The 18,450-nt window shown below is 50.6% G+C and overlaps 1 protein-coding gene across 1 annotated transcript in view; it reads left to right on the forward strand.

Moving 5' to 3' along the window:
* Positions 1 to 16,988, forward strand: part of CIB4 (calcium and integrin binding family member 4) — a 50,879-nt gene extending 33,891 nt beyond the window's left edge. Inside the window, exons 4-7 of the mRNA XM_030311483.1 lie at positions 4,486 to 4,627; positions 14,283 to 14,392; positions 15,252 to 15,340; positions 16,845 to 16,988. Coding sequence (XP_030167343.1) covers positions 4,486 to 4,627; positions 14,283 to 14,392; positions 15,252 to 15,340; positions 16,845 to 16,875 — 372 coding nt within the window. The 3' untranslated portion in view covers positions 16,876 to 16,988. The remainder of the gene's footprint in view (positions 1 to 4,485; positions 4,628 to 14,282; positions 14,393 to 15,251; positions 15,341 to 16,844) is intronic.
* The last annotated feature ends 1,462 nt before the right edge of the window (positions 16,989 to 18,450 follow it).

Consider the following 18,450-nt stretch of genomic DNA (forward strand, 5'->3'; position numbering starts at 1 on the left):
GACTCAGAATTGGGTCCTAGGCTGAGTGACCTTGGGTAAGTCACTCCCTCAACTCTGGGGACTCTTTTCCACGTCCATGATTTATGAGGGGATTAGACTAGACCAGAGATCACTAGCTATTTTTTTTTTTTTTAATTTTTTTTTTTTCAACGTTTATTTATTTTTGGGACAGAGAGAGACAGAGCATGAACGGGGGAGGGGCAGAGAGAGAGGGAGACACAGAATCGAAACGGGCTCCAGTCTCTGAGCCATCAGCCCAGAGCCTGACGCGGGGCTCGAACTCACGGACCGCGAGATCGTGACCTGGCTGAAGTCGGACGCTTAACCGACTGCGCCACCCAGGCGCCCCTCACTAGCTATTTTTAATCATGCCTCCCCAGCACTTAAAAAATGGGGTTGCACACCCGTAATATGTGTGTATCCCAACCCTATGCCTTTACTATGACACCAGTATGTTACAACAGAAACATGCAAAACAAAAAATTTAAAAGCTAAGGGCGCCTGGATGGCTCAGTCAGTCAGGCGTCCAACTTGGGCTCAGGTCATGATCTCGCGGTCTGTGAATTCAAGCCCTGCGTCGGGCTCTGTGCCGACAGCTCGGAGACTGGAGGCTGCTTCGGATTCTGTGTCTCCCTCTCTCTCTGCCCCTCCCCCACTCATGCTCTGTCTTTCTCTCTCTCTCTCAAAAATAAACATAAAAAATTTAAAAAATTTAAAAGCTAATTATTCTATCAACGAAATAAACATAAAATATCTTAAAAACAAATGCCCCTTTCATTTGTACAACAAAATTTCCTCCTCTCATAACTGTATTGTTTGCTTATAATTAATAATCATGGGGTGAGGGCAAGCAACGTGGTTGGATAAGCTTCATTATTCTTTAAAATCTTGCTTTAACACTTGGAGATGGAATCATTTGGGGGTCTGGTTCTAGTTGAGTTTATTTTTAGTGGCTGTCACAGCTGATCCAAAGAGAAGAAATGTATCATTGGCCGCCTGTATTAAATTATGGCACTCATTTTCAATCCCATCCACCAATTAAAGGCCTTTTATTGAAATTAAGCTAGTAGATGTCCATCTTCCCTTATGCCAGTCAGTGGCTCTTAGAAGCTAATTGGAAAACATTGCATTTTTATATTTTTAACAAATGGACCCGAAATCCACTGACACTTTCCATTTGGATGGTTTTCAAACAGATTAGAAAAGTCTGTTTCTAACATGTTCGAGTACACAGATAGAAGCATTATTTTAGGTGATTCCGCATGTTTTCAACAACAAAAATCTGATGTTCAAAACATTCTCTCCAAAGCAGGAGTTTTTTTGGAAAAGCAAGGACTTTTCTCACTCACTGTTAAAATGAGTCACCTCTACCTTGAAGATTCAGAAGAATTTGAGCTCATTTTTCGGTGGATATCTGCCAACAATCCCTTGTCATCATAAAACGCTCAGCGAATTTGGAATGTTTGCCTTTTTGTACAAGAAACACATATAATTCCTCTTAAAGTTTGATGGCTATTTTAAGTGTTCTGCCAGGAGATGGCCAGCAAACCTCTATGTGGTTCAAAAGATTTTCAAAGCCACTTCCCTTCTGATCAAAAATCACGGTGTATGTTTTACTGTGTTTTAACCTCTTTTCAAAAAAACGAACCACACCGATGCATCCTGTAGCACTTTGTGTACTCCCAGACTTAACCTCTTGACTGTGGTAGCCTGCAGGAAGTTTTGCAGGGCATCGGTTTTGCATGTGGCCATCCCTGAACCCTTACCCAGAATCCTTTTCATCACGGAGCAGCCACTCCATCAGTGACTGCGCTCAGACGGTTTTTCCCATCACTGGTGTTTTCATTAAAGAAGTAATGTACTGTTCAGTCAATATCGCCTCTTTCCGTTAGTGGCTCACAGAAATGTAGTTCTTTATGTATTTCATTATTGAAACCGAATCTAGGAAAACCATGTTAGAAACATCCGTACTTTCCTTCAACTACTTAGCAAACTTCCCACAGTGTGAAATTTGTTCTAATGCTTATTTCGCTACATCTTCAGCAATATTTTCCCCACGTCTTCCGAAAGTCTTTGCAGTCAACACATTGCGTTCTATGTCCTATTCTGGCCACCTCCCCCCTTCCCCCACTACCACACCGTCTCCTTCCCAATCTTCTTTATAAGACAAGGTGTAAGGTGTGTGTGTGTGTGTGTGTGTGTGTGTGTGTGTGTGTGTAACAGTCACGTGACGTGGATCTAAGAGGGAGTGGATTGGCTTCCTGGCAACCATCTCCCCTCCCCCATCACTCCCAGAAAAGCCAAGTCCTGAAGGTGGGCCCCCAGGGAAGGGAAGATTGGTATCTCACTCCCTGGCTGGATAAATGTTTAGGCTCAATCCTTGCTGCTCTGCCTTGCCCCTGTCTGAGCACAGGAAATGAGAATTGAAGCCGGGACTTCAGTTATGTCTGGCTCGATTCTCACCGTTTCAGCGACCAAATAACGAGGGACTTGTATTTTGAGTAGCAGAGGTTCTGCTCTGACATTTTCTGGTTTGATCACCACACTCGCATTATAAGAATTATCTTGGATTGTCATTTCTTTGCAGGAATCTTGTTAAGCCACCATTTGCAAGGGTTAATTGAGTTAAAATTTGGCAAAGTAATTTGTGAAGCCACTTAGCTACATACACGTGACCTGGAACACATCACAGTGGAGAGCCCTTATCGGCATCCATCCGAGGCCATCGCAATACGCTTTTCAGGGAGTGGGGGTGTTGCAGTGAAAGGGTGAAGGAAGCAGACACTGCAGGAGTTTGTTTGGAGGTTCTAGCAAGGTAGCCGGGATTCTCCGGATTCTCCTGGCCCCTGGTCGCTCCTGGGACATACGTACGTATATACATGTGGGACCAACCCTGTCACCTAGGGACCTTATTCACAACGCATTTTCCTAGATACGGTAGTTTGCTAAAGCTGCCGTGACAAAGTACCACAACTGTGTGGCTTGAACAATAGAAGTTTATTGTCTCCCAGTTCTAGAGGCTAGAAGGCTGAGATCAAAGTATCTGCAGCGTGTGTTTTTTCAGAGGACTGTGAGGAAAAATCTGTCCCATGCCTTTCTCCTGACTTCTGGTGGCGTGCTGGCAATGTCCGGCATTCCTTGACTTGTAGATGCGTCACCCCAATATCTGCCTTCCTCTGCACATGGTGGTCTCCTCGAGTGTGTGTCTCTGTGTCCAAATTTCCCCTTTTACTGAGGACACAAGTCATATTGGATTAGGGGCCCACCCTAGTTCATATGCCCTCATCTTAACTAATTATATCTATAAGACCCTGTTTCCAAGTGAGGTGACTTTCTGAGATACTGGGGGTTAAGACTTCAACATACGAATTTAGGGGAAGACACAATCCATCCATAATGCTGGGCTACATCCCAGGCTTTCTAAAATGGGATATCTGAGGGTGGGAGCTCACAATTCATGTTCTTACCAAGGACTTTAGATACCTCGCTTGCTCACAAAAGCTTGAGAGCTCCATGGCCACCTGAGGTGACACAGAACGTTCTCCCTCTCATCTCAAATACATAGGAATACCAAATAAAACTAAACCATAGATTTTTTTTTTTACATTCATTCATTTTTGAAAGGCAGAGAGAGACAGAGCGAATGGGGGAGGGGCAGAGAGAGAGGGAGACCCAGAAACAGAAGCAGGCTCCAGGCTCCTGGCTGTCAGCACAGAGCCCGACGCGGGGCTCGAACTCACGAACCGTGAGATCATGACCTGAGCCGAAGTCAGATGCTTCACCGACTGAGCCACCCAGGGGCCCCTAAACCATAGATTTCAACGTGTAGCTCAGTTCAAAAGAAATGAAAAAGAAATTTTCATGTGTTGTAAATGGGGAAATCAAAACCAGATGGGTACGCATTGGCTGTTGCTGGGAAAACCCTAAGGAGAGTTCAACAAGCATACAGGCTGGGGCTGGGGCTCAACTGTCCTTGAGGGAGGTAATAGGCCCATTGGGTGCTTGAGGCAGAGGAACTAATCCATTTGCATGCAGCTTGGAGCCTTGAAGAGGTATCTTGTCAGTGACTAGAACAATCAACCAGAGATTTGTTTCAACTAATTAAAAATTGGGCACAGTTGGCCGTTCAGATCTACTATGTGAACTCACAGAAAGAATCAAATAGCTTTCTTGGCTGAGGTGCATCTAAGGAAAAAGAATCTGGGTCGGTTGAGGGGAGGGATCGGGGTCCTTTTAGAACACTACAGCAAAGTTGGGATCTGATAAGACCTGGCAGCAGGCAAGGAGAGTTTAGAACAGCCAGGACCGGGCCACTGAGCAACTGGGGGAAAGGAGCCCAGGTAAGTGGAAATGAATTAGGCAAACAGAAAGTGGAGGACGGTGCCCAAGAGGAATTTGCTGTGCTTGTGATAGATATGTGAGGGCCAGGGAGGCATGAACCTGATCCCGACAGACCTCCTCACTCCTCTTCCTCCTTCCCTGCAGGTCAACCCTTTCAGAGACCGAATCTGCAAAGTGTTCTCCCACGATGATGTGTTCTCCTTTGAGGATGTCCTGGGTATGGCATCTGTTTTCAGTGAGCAGGCTTGCCCCAGCCTGAAGATCGAGTATGCCTTTCGAATCTACGGTGGGTGACTAAGTGGTGGTGGGGGGGAAGCACCATAGAGTATACATCAATCTGGAATCCATCAACCTCAATTCATTGGTGGGATGATGTTCATTGGGATTCACTCGGGCGTTTATGGGTATTATCATCTTTCCTGAGTACTATAACATGGTTGTGAATTACTACTTCAATGGATAGATGGATGCCCTTCCCTCCATGCCACAGAGTCAAACGGAGTCATTGGTGTTGATATTTCATGGTAGCAGTGTGGACAGGCCAGAGAAAGAGAGAGAGAGAGATTGAGGACTACATATGGGTATGAAGGAGCTAATGCTTGTTTGGCAGAAATTAAGAGATTTGAACACCAGAACTAGCTCAGCCACTGAATGGCTGGGAAGTATTGGGCAAATCCCTTCACCTTTCTAGGCCTCAGTTTCATCGGCTTTAAAACGAGGTGTTTGAGAAAGATCATCTCTGAGGTCCTATGACATTTTTTTGGTCTCTGGTTTTGTCTGGGGTAGCCATAAAGCACTGCCAGAGTTCTGCTTGTCAGCAGACTTATGTGCCTTTAGCACAACTGAGATGGCTGGAATTCTCAAGAGAAGTTAAAAGGAAAGAAACAGAGAAATCTGAGAAGTCTTCAAACAGACCGTGTGCAAGGCTTTAAGCTCATTGTGGCAACTCCTTGGTCCCAAAGGACTTGAACATTCAGGATGGGGCAGTTTGGCATTTCCCCTGTTTCTCTTTCCTGCCAGGTCCTCCTTGTCTCCACACAGTGGACACCGTCTTATTCTTGCTTTGCCCAAGTGGACTTGGATAAAATGGGGTGGAGGAGGAGTTTTAAGCCTGATGGACCTGTGAGGGCTCAGGTTTCTCACCTATAAAAAGTACTCAGTGATATTTTTGTATCTCCTATGTCCTCAGGCTTAGTATCCAATAAACTCCAATGAAGTCACAGATTCTCCTGTTGAGAATAGCTGAGTAAGTTCCTACCATACTGTCACTTCCACAGATAGCATCTATAAACTCAAAAACTACATATAAAAATCAACTACCTGATGGCACTAGAAAGTTACCAGAGGCAGAGAGTTGACACTTGGAAGGAGGAAATGGTACTGGATGGTCCTCTCCCTCACTCTTTTCAAATTTCTTTAGCCTAAAGGTGGGCTTCAGTGAGGGGCATCATGCAGGACTGATAGAAACCCTAAATTTTTTCTGACTTGAAGAATCAGAAAGTTTGGGGCACTTTTCCCCTGGAAAGTGCAAATAGGGAGAGTTCATGAACGAAAGCGAGAGAAAGGACCTCTAAACCACATATGCAAGGCAAACTCAAAGCAGCTCAGGTAAGGATAACAGAACTGAGATTTTAGCAGCCACTGCATTTAACAAGGTCCCTGGGTGACGGGGTTTGCAGTTTAAGTCCAGTCAATTTCCTGATAGAATTAAAAAAAAAAAAAATCAACACTCTTTGGAAGAATATAACAGAATCCAGAGTTTTTAGAATAAATCATTCATAATGTCTAAAATATAATCCACAATTATTCAACATACAAAAATTTTAGAAAACCAGAAATGTCCAAGGTATAATACAAAATTATTCAATATACAATTATAAAATAAAGAAAAATTGATATTTTCTCAAGAATGGAGCCTGACTCTGGCATGACCCAGATGTTGGAATTAGCTGATAAGTGTCTTAAAACAGGTACTAAACCTTGGTCAGTGATATAAAAGAAATTCATAATGAAAGAAATAGTAGGGATTCTCAACAGAGAAGTAGAAACTATAAGAATCAAATGGAAAACATAAAAGTGAAAAATAAAATATATATCTAAAATAAAAATTCATGGGGCACCTGTGTGCCTCAGTCAGCTGAGCATCTGACTTCAGCTCAGGTCATGATCTCACAGTTCACGGGTCCGAGCTCCACGTCAGGCTCTGTGCCGACAGCTCAGAGCCTGGAGCCTGCTTTGGATTCTATGTCTCCCTCTCTCTCTCTGCTCCTCCCCTGTTTGCACTCTGTCTCTGTCTCTCTCTCCAAAACAAAAGCATTGAAAATTTTTTAAATAAAAAATAAAATTAAAAATTCACTGAATGGACTTAATAGGAAAACTGAGATGACAGAAGGAAGAGTCAGAAACCTGAAGATAGTTCAATGGAAATAATCTAATCTGAAGAATAGAAGAAAAATACATTGAGAGAAAAAGGAAACCGAGCTTCAGAAACATGAAGGACAATAGGAAGATCTAATATATATTCAACTGGAATCTCGGAAGGAAAGAATTAATGGGAAAGAAAAGATATCCGAAGAAGTAATGGCCCCACATGTCCTAAGTTTGACACAAGACATGCATTTACAGTGAACTTCAAGCAGGGTTAAGTGCAAATGAAATCACATACCCAGATTTGGTTGGCTCAGTGGCTCCCACCTGTTCACTAGTCTTCCTCCTTCTTTACCCCAAGTACTTCTGGGGCTCCGCGGGGAAGTCTAGCCCACTAGTTGCTGCCCCCTCTGTGTCAGGACTTGTGCCGCATGGCACTTGCTGTGCTGTCCCTAGCCTCTTCCGCCTCCTGTCCGTACTCTCCTGGATGGACAGCTCTACCCGATGCAGAGCACCGGCCCAGGCTGAGTGCTCTCATATTAGCCAAGAGTCTTTGGGTTGCAAGTATCAGGGACTTACCTGTGTGAAAGGCAGCTGATGAGGGACAGGAGTATATTGGAGCCAGTATATCCACAAACCTAGTGGATTTAGGTAACACATTTATAATCTCACAGTTTCTGTGGGCTAGGAGTCTGGCGCAGCTTCTCCGTGTCCTCTCTTAGGATTCTGCAAGGCTTCAATCAAGGCTCTGTCTGGGCTGCATTTGACTGGGGAGGAATTCACTTACAAGCCTACCCTGGTTGTTGGCAAATGCATTTCCTCATATCTGTGGAACTTAGAGCCCTGGTTTCCACTGGCTATGGGCTGGAGGCTGCCTCTGGAGCCTCTGGAGCCAGTGTGCTGCTAAGGTAGAGTCTTACACAATATTGTAATCACGGAAGGAATATCCCATCACTGTTGCCAAATTCTGTTGGTTAGTTATAAGCCACCAAAGGGATGTGGGGGTTATATATGCACAAACACCAAGAGGTGCAGGTCATGGGGGGGGAGGGGGGCACTAGAGCTTGTCCATCAGGAACGGCATGGAGCCCACGGTAGAACTGAAGCAGCCTCCCGGGGATGCAGCTGGCAAGCGGCCAGGAAGTGAGGCAGCTACTTTCTTCTTTTCTCTCTGTGGTTCCCTGGTCTCTCAACTCTGCTTCTCCCTGTGCAATTTCTCTTTCTGCAGACTTTTATGCTTCTGTGCCTATGGGCCAAAGATGAACACTGGTCCCCCATCTTCTCAGGAGATACTGATGGCTCAGCCAAACCAATGGTCTTGCTGCCCCCAGGTTGAGTAAACAGCCTTGTCCAATCAACCACAGCCAAAACGATGCAGAGTCACATAAATAAACCTAGCTCTAGAGCCCTGTTGCTGGGGGTGGGGACACTTCTCAGAGATGGCAAAGTGTAGGCAGAGCAGATGTTCCCAAAGATGTCTGCCTCAGCTGTCTTTCCATGGTTTCCAGAGCTAAACAAACAAAAACACCCAAGCCTTCAGGGAGCTACAAGAACAGCAGGTTCTCTTTAAGCTTCAAGGCACAGGAGCTAAACTGTGTTCAGCTCAGAAGTAGGGAGGATGTCCTCACTCCCAGGAGGTCAGACTGAGTGCCTCGGGTCAGATCAGGGGTCAGATACCACCTGTCCCCCACCCTGTCCTTGTATCTTCCTCCAGCCCCTCTCTCCAGGCCCCCTTAAGGGGTTTCCTTCCTCCTTGAGCTCAAGTACAAAAACAAAAAAGCGCAAAGCCTTCATGCAAATCAGCTGTGCAAATAGATGCCTGGGGACTCATAAACTCCAAGGCTTCATCAGATATACCCAGACAAATCTGAATTCTCTCTGGGCTCAGAAGATCTGTCGCCTTACAGAGCTGTCAGCAGGATTAGGGATGGGACAAGTGAATCTCGGAGCCCGGTGCTCGGCTCGAGGTAGCGGCTCAGTACATTGAGGTGGTAATGGCAGCACCGAAGGCAGAAGGGGAGGAATAAAAAGGAAGAGGAGACAAAAAAGGAGAAGGTGGTGGTGGTGATGCCGTGGTGACCCTTGGTAGCCAAAGTCCAGAGACCTAACTCGATGCTCTGACTGACGCCTTGGTACTCCACTTGTGGTCCATGCACCAGCAACATCAAAATCTCCAGGACGCCTGTTAGGGACGCAGCATCTCCAGCCCCTCTGTGCACCTGCTGGAGCCGGGTCCACATTTTTAACAAGACCCCCAGCTGGTCCCTCCACATCTTAAAATCTAGGCAACACTCCTCTAACTCATTGCTTCTCCAACGTGGCTGCACACTGCACACTATCTGGTGTGTTAAGACCCACGGCTGCTGGGGCCCCGGCTGCGGAGATCTGATGTAAGGGTGTTGGGTGTGCCCTGGTGGGTGGGCAGGCTTTTGTAAAGCTCCCTGGGTGATTCTAAAGTGCAGTGGAGTTTCAGACCCACTATACCAGGTAGGCCTGCATTCAGTTATATGTAAGAGTGTCCATGTTAAAAAAAAAAAAAAAAAAAAAAAAAAAGCCTGGAATTAAGGTGTCCAGAGCCAGGGGGAAGTAACCAAGGGTCTGGCTCCTTCAAGCCCCTTAATATGCCATCTTTTGTATGGGACTGTCATCCTTACCATCACAAGATGGTTTCTGTGCCTCCAGACTGTGTCTTCATTCCCGACAGGAAGCTAAAGGGATGGGAGAAGGGATAAGAATCAAGTGTACATTCAAGGGCACAGATTAAGTTGACTCTTCTTTAACGAGTGTCCTTGGACGCCCCACCCGGCAGCTTCATACTGTGTTGTCCAGAATGATGTCACACGGCCACGTATAGCTGCAAGGGAGACTGGAAAGTTGAGTATCTTAAGCCGAACACGGTGTCACCCTGAACGAGAATTGTGCTGCTGAGAGTCGGAAGGAAGGAGTGAATGACCATCCGTCAAGAATCCAGCACCGGGGACGTACCTGCTGGGCTCCACTTTCCGCTTTGAGGGACACTCCTGGCCTCTAACAGATGCACCCCCGGCCCCCTCTGGGGGGACTTTTTACCTGCCAGAGACCAACACCCCAGCGCTGCCTTCCTGTTCCATCAGCACAGCTTCCATCAGATGTGAACGACCCTCAGGCAGGTGCCAGAGTGCCAGTGGGGGATCCTCCCACACCACCCCAAGATCTGACCCGGTGCCAAGGGCCGGGAGAGGCCAGGGAGGCAGGCTCAGTTCTCCTGGGAAAGAATGGTGAAAGCGCGCCCTTCCTCACTCAACCACATGGGCTAATTTCTGTAAAAGTACTTTGTAAATTGCAAGGAGTAGCATGACAGACAGGTTGAGATGACGATGGCAAGAGTGCTCTGGGGGGACCTGAAGGCGGGGCCCCAGCTCTCCAAGCCGTCTAACCTTCCCGTTGTCGGGAAACAGCAAGAATTAGAGGTGGGCCCTCCCCCGCCTTCTCAGAGCGGCCCAAAGCTGCAGGTCTGAGGCTGCCGAGTCTGCATGGGCTGGCCAGCAGCCCAGAGCTCTCAGCCCCCACCCCTTTCCCGGGCTGCTGTGCCCTTGCACCCCCAAAGGAGGGGAACTGTCCAGGACTACATTCTACTCTAGCAAATTATTCTGTTTTCAGATGGCCTGGGACCAAAGCCACGTCACTTTGCTGCAGTCTCTGCATATGGGACCTGGGCCAGCAGGACGCCCGGGGACACTGCGGGGTCTCTGGGAGAGGCTGCGGAACTTCTGACCAGCAGTGCAATGTCACTGCGGCTGCCCACTCCCTCTGGTCCGGGTGCTGGTCCCTCCACCCCTCCACCTGCTCCCAGCCATCACCCACGATGGGTGACAGCACAGCAGCACAGGGAGAGCCTGGATGAACGTCTCAGGCCTTAGCCTCCGGTTCCTGGGGCTGATAAACAGTTGGCCAGGGGAGAGCCACCTGCTTCAGAAGGGAGGTGGTGAGCTGTACTTTCCATATCCATATCCTGTCCAAAGAAGACAGACAGAAGTCTGGGCTCTAACCCTGAAGGAGCCTGGGACATGGGCAACCTCGCCCCTCCATTCTAGGCCCAGGATAGCTCTAGCTTTCATTCTTCAAAGTGAGATGTTACACAGTTTCCGGGGTTTGCGTTTTTAGTGTTTAACAATCATCAAGTGGCATAGAACTGAGCCTCTGCTCTATCTAATACGCGCCTTCTGTCCTGGGCGTCTTCTGTGGTCCAAGCCCCATGCCGGATGGCTTCCCTGTAGTTGCATCTTTAATCTTCACAGCCACCGTATGGAAGTACGGCTATTTTCTGTGTTATGGATGAGGAAACTGAGGCCCAGATGATGCATTAGTTAGGATTAAATTTGGTTGCAGATGACAGGGAAGCCCAAGTGGTTTACACAAGGCAGCTTCCCAGATCTCTGGCAGCCGCTTGTTATTTCAGATGCAGGAATTCCAATGCGGTGGTCCCCGGGGGTTCTGCAAGGTCGGGGTGCAGCAAAGTGACTGCAGCGATGTCGGGGACATGGTGTCCCTTTATCCTCCCTTCCTAGCGTCGCCTCACTGTCACAAAGGGCTATGCTTTCTCTTTAAAGACTTCCTGGAAGTTGCTCGTGTCTCGTTGGCCAGAACTCTAACATGCGGGGCCACAACTAGCAGCAAGGGAGGCTGGGAAATGTAGTGTTCATTTTAGATGGTCGTATACCCAGCTAAAAATTGGGCACTTGAATACCATGAAAGCAGTTATGAGTGATTAAGACCGCAGACGGCCCGCAGAGTTGTACCGCCTGGGTTTAATATTGTCTCCATCGTTCATCAACGTGTGACCTTGGGTAGTTCATGCATTCACTTACTCAAGGAATATTCGCCGAGCCCTTACTCTGTTCCAGGCACTGTTCTCGGAGCTGAGGACACAGTGGCCACCAAAAAGACAAAACCTTCTGCCCTCCAGGAATTTACATTCTAGTGGAGAGAAATAAAGCTAATAGGTGAAATATACAATGCATTAGGCAGTGTTCTGTGCTGGGAGAAAAATAAAGCAGGGAAAGGGACAGGAAGCGTAATTTTAGGCAGGTTCTGGTGAGAAGTGGCATCTCAATGAAGACCCAAAGGATCCCTGGGTGAGTGTTCCAGGGAGGGGAAGCACAGTGCAAAGGGCCTGGGGCAGGATCGTGCCTGCCTGATGGGGAAAGGCAAGGAGGCAGAGTGAGGGCAGGGTAAACCTTGGGGAGCACGGTCAGGACCCGGGCTTTCTTCTGGCTAGAGATGGGAGGCTGTGAGAAGGGGTGCTGAGGGAGGAATGTGGTACAAGGACCACAGGCTGCTGAGTGGAGAACAGACTGAGGGGGGCAGATGGAGAGGAAGCACACTGGTTAGGGTGCCGCCAGGGTAATCCTGGAGAGAGGTGATGATGGCTGGGCCATGGTGGAGGCAGTGCGATGGGGAGGTCATCAGGCTGGGTCCACTGTCTCTCCAGGGGGGAGCTGGAAGGGTTTACTGACACCTTAGCTGTGGGGAGTGAGGAAAAGACGTGGTCCAGGATGGCTCCAAGCTCATTGGCCAAGTGACCGGAAGAGTGGAGTTGCCCAGTTGCCAGGAAATGCACAGCCGAGAGCAGCAGGTTTGGGGACAGGGAAGAGGGAGGCACATCAACAGTTTGGGTTGGGATCAGTTGAATCTGAGGGACCTATCATACCTCCAAGTGGGGAGGACAGGAGGGGCCGTGGATGGATACATGTGCCTGGAGTGCAGGAGAAGCCCAGGCTGGAGATAGATATTTAAGGCAAGAGGCTGAAATGAGATTAGGGAAGTAAGTACGGTTATTTAATCTCAGCGTGCCTCACTTTCTTCATCCGTGTTCTGAGGATTAAATGCAGTAAATAGAAAGCACTTAGATCATTGCCTGGCACATCTGTGTTTGTCGCGGTGGCCGCTGTATCTGCCTCAGTTTACTGCACTTACACATGGCTGACAAGTGGTTCAGGGACTGTGCTGGGGTTCCCAGAGGAGGGCTGCCTCACTCGGCATTCAAGGCTCTATGCGGTTCAGCCCACCTTCCACACTTAACCTCTGGCTCTCTCTCCCAGACCTCCAAGCCTCTGCTCCCCTCACCCCAGACTGATCACTCCGGTGCTATTCCTTCTCTACCACTGTCCCTAGTGACCCTGGCACCTCCTCTAGTGGCCGTTTCTGTAGGTCCTTCTCTGCTGCCTCTTCCTCCAAGAAGTCTTCCTCATTCACACCCCCAACCCCAATCAGGCATGAACTTGGCCACCTGGAAACCCTTGGAACCCTTGGGATGCCCGTTCCTCTCTCCCTGGAGCCAAGCCACTCAGGTGCCCGACTGTCTCCCCTGCACCCCAGGACTAGAAGCCCCAGGAACCAGTCTGGTATAGCTGTGTGCCAGAGCCCGGGGAATGGCACCCAGCAGGCACCCACCGTGTCCGCCCACTACACCTGAGTGAGGCCGTGGTGAGAAGCACGTACCGCCACGGGAAGACAAGGCAGTCCTCGGCCACCGGTGCCGAGGACAGCAGTCCAGGAGGACAAGTCCTATGTGAGAAGCTGCTGGAGCTTGAGGAGGGAGCCATCCTGGGCCTGAGGTGTCAGGGAGACTTCACAGGGAGGCCAGGGAGAGCAAGCTCGGGCTGAGTCAGAGCATCCCAGTGCTTGGAGGAGAAGGGGGGGCCCTCTCTCCGGGGGGGTGCCTTCTGCAAAGGCCGGAGGCAGGAATGCTCTGGGCCTGTAGAGAAGACCTGCACTGACAGGACCAACGACACCCTTCCAAGGGGTCTCTGTAGGAAACCGGGTTAAACGCACCTTGGCGGTCCAGTGTTCGGGGAGCTGGTGTAATGCCCCCGTTCCGCTGTCGTTGTTGACATACAATGTTATATTAGTTTCGTATGAATGACCCCTATTTTTGAACTCAAAAAGGAGGACCCAAGGTCTGACAAGGCTCAGGGTGCCCCCTGGAGTGGAAACCGGGCGTTATCCTCGGCGCAGGTGGGGCAGGCGCTCGGGTCACGCCGCGCAGGGGCAGGGCCCGGGACCTGTGCTGGAGTCCAGGCGTCCTCCTGCTCCTCCGTGTCCCCGGCCCCCAGCCACCAAGCCACCTACTGCCTTGTGAGTTGTGAGCCGGAGCTCCCCGCAGCACGGTGGCTGAGGCCGGCTCGGGGCCCAGCCCGGCTGGGTCCCCGTCCCCGCCTTGCACGTACTGGCAGGGGAGGCCAACATCTGACGCCTCTGTGCTCGTGTCCTTTCGGTAGTGAGACCAAGAACAGGTTGTACTGTGTAGATCCAGTGACCGAGAACCGGTGAAGCTCTCAGGATACGTCTGAGCGGGTAGCGTGCGCTCACTGAACGCTCAGTGCTGTCGCTATTTCTAGCGTGTTATTTAGCACTGCTCTCCCTGCAGCTGGCCCTGCTGCCGTGGCGCCCTCCCCTCTCGCCCGCCCAGGTGTCACCAGGGGCCAGGCTCTAGGCCCGCCTGGGACAGCGGGGCTCTGGGTGGCCACGGCTCCCTGGACTCCTGGGAGGCCGAGCAAGGCCCCCTCCTCTCACGCTCTGCCTCCTCCCTGCAGATTTTAACGAGAACGGCTTCATTGACGACGAGGACCTACGGAAGGTTGTCCTCCGACTGCTCAACAGCGACGACGTGTCGGAGGACCTGCTGACCGACGTCACGAACCACGTGTGTGTCCGGGGGCCACACGGGCTGGGTTGGGCCAGGCTATCACCCAAAGCCCCTGGGTGGCAGGCGGGGTGAGGTGTCCTGAGGGACGGGCACACGGATGTAGGCAACTACCCCCTAAGTGTTTGTCTTTCCTCCAGAATCTCAATTCCCTTCCGGGGTCCCCAAGAGCAGGTGCCCGAGCCACCCACACTGCAGTCACTGCAGGCAGGTGGCCCAACGGAGGCTTAGTATCAGATGGACACATCACAACGTCCCCTGGCCCACATTATCCCAGCACAACACAATGTCCGGATGTCCTACAGTGACAGCCCCCAGTGTGACAGGCCGTGAAAACAGCCTTGTGAATCTGTCCTAAGACCATGAGAACCTTCAAGTGCTTTTGGTCTAGGTCGAAACCAGAAGCAAAGATAAAACCAGGAGGGGTCATCACTGCCTCCTCGACCTGACTGGGCCCCTTGCCCTACAGAGCCCCTGCCTGTGTCTGGGTGACAGGTGGGGCTGGGGGAAGCCACCCTGTTCGCCTCCGTGCCCATTTCTACTGCCACGTTTGTGTTAGAGGCACCAAGGGGACTCTTCCACAATGAGACCAGCCCATGAGGTCCCAGACTTCAGCGCACATAACCTTGAATTTTCATGCCCTTGTCTGGGGTGGGAAGTAACAAGGGTGGAGGGTGGGGAGAACACCTGTCCCTCAGGGGGTCCCGGGACTCGGATATGTGCCGGGCACTCAGCAGAGAACCTGGCCTGTGGCCGCACTTGGTGAGAGGCACCCCTCCCCCCTCTGCCTGTGTTTCCACGTCACTTTCTCACCCTGGGCCCCTCTCTGCTCTCTGGCTCCTCCTGTACCCCTGGCCAGGTCCTGAGTGAGTCGGATCTGGACAATGACAACATGCTGTCTTTCTCAGAGTTTGAGCACGCGATGGCCAAGTCTCCAGACTTCATGAAGTAAGGTGTTCCAAAGTGGGAGGTGGCGGTACCCACTGTGGGGTGGGGGCAGGAAGGGCCAATGGGGAGCCTCCGTCTTCCCAAGGGGGTCATGAGTGTCCAGGATACTTGGCCAATTCTTTCAGAATTGGCAAAAGCGGGGCTTCTGAGAAGTTAGGTGCCCTAAATTTCTAACCTTCAGAGAGAGGGAGTGGGGTTTTAACCAGCAAAGGCAAGGCTGCGTTCCCGGCTTTGCGAATGACGTGGGTGGTCCGGACGTGGGTGCTGCCCATGTATAGCTGGCCTGGCCCACCGGTGTCTTCTCCCCAAGCCCAGGGGGCTCCGGGACTGCCTGGTGGTGGTGGCCTTTGCCACTGCCCATCCTGCTCCCTTGTCCCAACAACTCCCGCGGTCACCAGGAGCTGGGGATTTGCATGGGGGTGTGAAGGTGCTGGTTGCGGAGCTCAGAGAAAGCTCGAGTATTTCCAAACCTTGTTTCAGGCGAAGGGGCCTTAACGCTCTTATATCTTGGTTCAAACACCCTTAAGATGATTGGCCAACTCCATACTGCCCAGGCCGCGTTTAACAGTCTTGTTCGGATCCTTCCGGTATCGGGAAAGATCCCATGCCCCTGGGAGGCAGCCCCTTCGTGATCGAACAGCCCTGTTGGAGTGCCCTCCTTGTGTTGAGTTGGCATCAACTCTGCTGCTCCCCCCGGGCCCTATTCTGCCCTTGGTCTCACAGTCTAGGTGATTTTGATAGCAAAGAATGCCCACTCAAGATGGTTTGACAAAGCAATTAGAAAGGACAAAGACAGCTACACCTCAGAACACCCAGCCAGGAATCAGCATGTTTTCTCTCTTCTCTGTGCCTCGGGTCTCTGCCTCTCACCTCAGCTCCCCTGCACTTTGCTCTACATGCGAATCGGCAATCTCTGCTTTGTCTGACACGAGGCCGAACATGGCCTCCCCGCAGCAGTCAGATTTATATCTCCTGGGTTCTGAATGACCCTCGGCCACTCCTAAGAAGTATCTCTCAGCTCTGACTCCAGATTCCCAGAGAGAGAATCCAATTGGCCCGATGACTCTGGTCAGGTGTCCACCCCTCTTCCCACCACCTGGCTTGGGGACAGGGCTCTCCATTCTGTCATGGCTGCTATGGGGCTGAGGTTTGGGCAGACCCTCTGAAAGAGGGTCCCCACCTGGAACCACCCCAACTAAGAGTAATTCCTCTTCTTCCATAACAGCCCAGCACATTAGAGAGGCCAGAATCCTCTCTTCCTTGTCTTTTTCTTTGAATCTCTCCTGTTTCTTTCCATTAGTTTTGGCACTGTGAGGTTCTGACGCCCTTTGCTTTCTGGTGATGCTAAAAGGAGCATAAAGAGGCCTTTGGGTTGGCTTGTGACAGCTGCAAGCTGGCCATCTCTCAGACAGAGGGACATGAGACCAGGGCCATTACGAACCCAGAAATTGGAGGGTACTTTAGATTTGCAGCTCAAGGTGGCTCATGGGATGCTTTCCCTCAGCTCCTTTCGGATTCACTTCTGGGGATTTTGATGTGGCTACAAAGACCCGATCTGGCAGCCTCAAGGGGGAACCACTGGAACTTGGAATTCAACCCCCTCCAGGAGCTGGGGGGCTTTGATCAGAAGTACGATTCTGTCCCTGTCCCTCCCTCACTTCTAGGCTATTGTTTATTCAATAAAGCAGAAGAAAAAGCCTTTCCCTTCCCCTATTGGTTCATCTTTTGACTACGGGATCGTGTAGAAGTGCTTTTTGTTAATAACCCCTCGTTCCAGCTCTTAAGCTTGCCAATGACCATGAAAACTGGATGACCAGTCTTCTGGGGGACAGGGTTCAAATCCCAACACATGTCACAGCAGGGACCAGGCCAAATGGATTGAAGTTCACCAAGAAAATCTACATCCTCCCCTCCCTTCACTGGAGCCACCTCCCAGCATCCTCCGGGGCCAATGTACAGAGACGTGTATATAGCGGTCACTCCAGTCGGCCTCTGGCTTCCCGGTCCTTGTCAAGGGAGAAGACATCTTGGCCCCATTTGGCACCCCCAGGCCCCGGGATGCGACAGCGTGTGACCAACAACTGGGATTTATTTGTTTTGTATTCAGCCACATCCTGGAACGGATTTGGCCACCACAGGGACCCTTTGGGGCCCAGCTGGTCTTGGGTCACAGGAGCAGGCCCTTATAAGGCCTCTGAGAGCTGACAGATGCTCTGACAGGCACATGGTTTTTCCTGTTTACATCATCCTCTGGGGAGGTGTCTAAACACTGGCTCCCAGGGGAAGGGCTGTTTCGCCCTCACCTGAACCTACAGTGGTGTCTTTGCCTTTTGGTCCTGACTCACCCACTCAAGAGGTAATAGATTTCCCATTGATCGATGAAGTCCCTTGATCAAATCTAAGAGGCACTGGAATGTTGGAGAACTCTTGTCCTGTGGATACACACCTGGCCTGAGGTCCCCATCCCGGATCTTGTCTGTCGAGGGGCTGTCACCCACATCCTGTCCCCTGCCCCAGCAGGTCTCCCAGGAAGTGGGGACCCCTAACCTCACGCACGTGACCTGGGAACCCATTCCCCCGGTTTCCTTGAAGAGTGGCTTAGTCCACATCACTCCTTCGTGTCCTATTCTAGAAGCAGCCTCAGGGGTAGATGCCAAGTCAACCTGTCCATTCCAGTCTGGAAAGAATGCAGAAAGTGGTTGCTTTACACAGATCATCCTCTCAGGCGCACAAGGTCCTTCAGCACCGTGTCATCCCTACTCCCCAGTCTCCACATGGGCCACAGGCAAGTTATGTAGTGGAAAAACTAGGGCTTGGGTCAAAAAAACCTGGGTCACTTCTAAGCTGTGTGAGCTTGGGCAACTTTCTCAGCCTGTCTGAGCCTCAGTGTCTTTATCAGTAAAGTGAGGCTACTGCTACTTCCCTCTCAAGTTATCGGGTGGATTAGATGATGCCAGGCCAGGGCTCAGACTGGAATTCTCCTGCATCGGACCCCCTGTGCAATTGTTCTGGGGTCACTTCACTTTCATTCTCAGATGTACAATAACGGGGCTTCCTCTGTTACACGAGTGGGAGCCGATGGGGCGTATCTCTGGACCTGAGTGACCCTG

The sequence above is a fragment of the Lynx canadensis genome, chromosome A3, assembly GCF_007474595.2.
Source record: "Lynx canadensis isolate LIC74 chromosome A3, mLynCan4.pri.v2, whole genome shotgun sequence".
Classification (NCBI taxonomy): domain Eukaryota; kingdom Metazoa; phylum Chordata; class Mammalia; order Carnivora; family Felidae; genus Lynx; species Lynx canadensis.